This window comes from Hakea prostrata, chromosome 6, assembly GCF_041222555.1.
Source record: "Hakea prostrata isolate BN-2017 chromosome 6, UWA_Hpros_2, whole genome shotgun sequence".
NCBI classification, from domain to species: Eukaryota; Viridiplantae; Streptophyta; class Magnoliopsida; order Proteales; family Proteaceae; genus Hakea; species Hakea prostrata.
The window spans coordinates 15,831,850-15,833,733 of NC_142605.1; the positions used below are offsets into that span (position 1 = coordinate 15,831,850).

A 1,884-nucleotide genomic window follows, 5' to 3' on the forward strand; every position below is an offset into this window, starting at 1 on the left:
GAATTTTCAAACTTTTTTCGTCATTTGAATGTAACTTGTCCTTAGACGCAAGCCAGAAGAAATTGCTCATTCGACTGGGTAATTTAAGCCTCCAGATTCTCTCCCAATAGTTTGCATCATACTTCCCAATGGAGCTGATTGTATTTTCTGCCACTAAAACACCATATGTAGACCGAATTGAAAAAAATACTAATTGGCTCTGGATTCCACAATATAACGTCATTTCCTTTCCCCTTTAGATGAGATCAGAAGAGTTAAATTTTCTCACAAATTCTTGCTAGAAAGGTGATCCTCAAAATTTGATCCCCCATGTTCCATCTTCATTTATATATTGGTATATTGAATCTCCACGAGTTTGAGAAGGCACTAGGGCTGTCACCAACGTTTCCAACAGCCCCTCGTTCCCTACCCACCTATCTCTCCAAAACAAAGCTTTCCTCCCATCACCGATTCTCTCGATTATTGTTTTTTTTTGTTGTTATTGTTATTATTCTTTAGTTCTTTATCTAATTGGTCATTATTTGCCCCCAATACTCTCCATTTTACAGAGAATTCGCCAAAACATACTTTCTGCTGAGATAGATTAGGAAGAAGAATAGGAATTGAATGAACTAATTCAAATATTTCTTTCTTTTGGAGTTTTTTTTTTTTTTTTTTTTGTTTTTGGTGAAATGAGATTTATTCAACAGAAACTGAAGTGGAAGCAACAGAGCCTGACTCAAGAGCAAGTAACTCTTAAAGCCAGGGGGAGCTCACAGGCCAGAAGCACCTGGAGCCAAGAGAAATGCCACGCAAGGCCAAACAATCCGCAACAAAATTTGAAGAACGCGGAATAAAAGAAAACACAACAGAGGCTGAAGAAGCATAGTCTAGAATATCCTCCACTACTAGCCTTGCAGCAATTGGAGCAGCAGCCTCAGCATTGAGAGCAAGAATAGTAGCCAAGCAATCCGACTCGACGATGATTCTCCGATGACCAAGCTCAATAGCATATTGGATACCAGCTTTGATAGCTTCAAACTCACCAATTAAGCTGGAACTCATCAGAATCTCCTCCGAGAAGACAAAGGTAATTTCCTTTTTGTTATCTCTACCGATAATACCAATGCCACCACGAGAAGCAGAGAAAGGGAATGCAGCATCCGAATTAATTTTAAGCCAACCGTCAGGAGGTGGAGTCCAGCTAGTAGATTGGTGCGCTGTACTCGATTGGGAAGGGGAGCTCCACATAGAGGTAAATTCATAGCAAGCAGTAAAGGCTTTAGAAATTACCTCATGAGGAGTAGATTCAAGTCCATTAAAAATGAAATTGTTTCGGGCCAGCCATATAGACCAAAGGATGAAAGTCGCTTGAGTGAAAAGATTAGCAGCAATTCTTTTATCCTTCCTTTTAAGAGCACACCAAGCTGAAAGCCACTCTGCTAAATAAGATTCAGACGTAGGCTGAATCAGAGGTGAAATGTGAGAGCCGAACCAAATCGCCTTGGCATATGGACACTCAAAGAATAAGTGATCCGTAGTTTCCGGACTGTTACCACACCGCAAACAGCTTGTATCAACAGGGATTTGCCGATGCCAAAGAGCAGTGGTTGTAGGCAGGCCATTTGAACTGACACCCCTAACTACCTGACCCATGTGTTTTGGGTATCGTTTGTTTAATGTTGACTTTGAAGTTTGACCGTGATTTCAGTTTACTACTTTTAAATCTTAGAATGTCTTTGTGGGCCACTGGAATAGGTGTTTGACCCAAACCCATGGATATTGATGTGGTGTTCTTTGACTTTTTGATTTGGTGTTGACTATTTATTTGTGACTTGTTGTGGACCTATTTAGTTGGCTGTTTGACATCCCTCCTCTGGTGTTATGATGTGTTGAAGCCCATCC

The 1,884-nt window shown here is 40.6% G+C and overlaps 1 protein-coding gene across 1 annotated transcript; it reads right to left on the bottom strand.

Annotated features, from left to right (window-relative positions):
* Nucleotides 1-735: 735 nt before the first annotated feature.
* On the bottom strand, nt 736-1,635 carry LOC149012350 (uncharacterized). Its single transcript, XM_089157583.1, has one exon. The coding sequence runs from the start codon at nt 1,633-1,635 to the stop codon at nt 736-738; it is 900 nt and encodes a 299-aa protein (XP_089013709.1).
* Between the last annotated feature and the right edge of the window lie 249 nt (nt 1,636-1,884).

What these genes read in the sequence shown, in the direction of transcription:
- LOC149012350 (XM_089157583.1), bottom strand. Translation starts at nt 1,635, where the DNA reads ATGGGTCAGGTAGTTAGGGGTGTCAGTTCAAATGGCCTGCCTACAACC.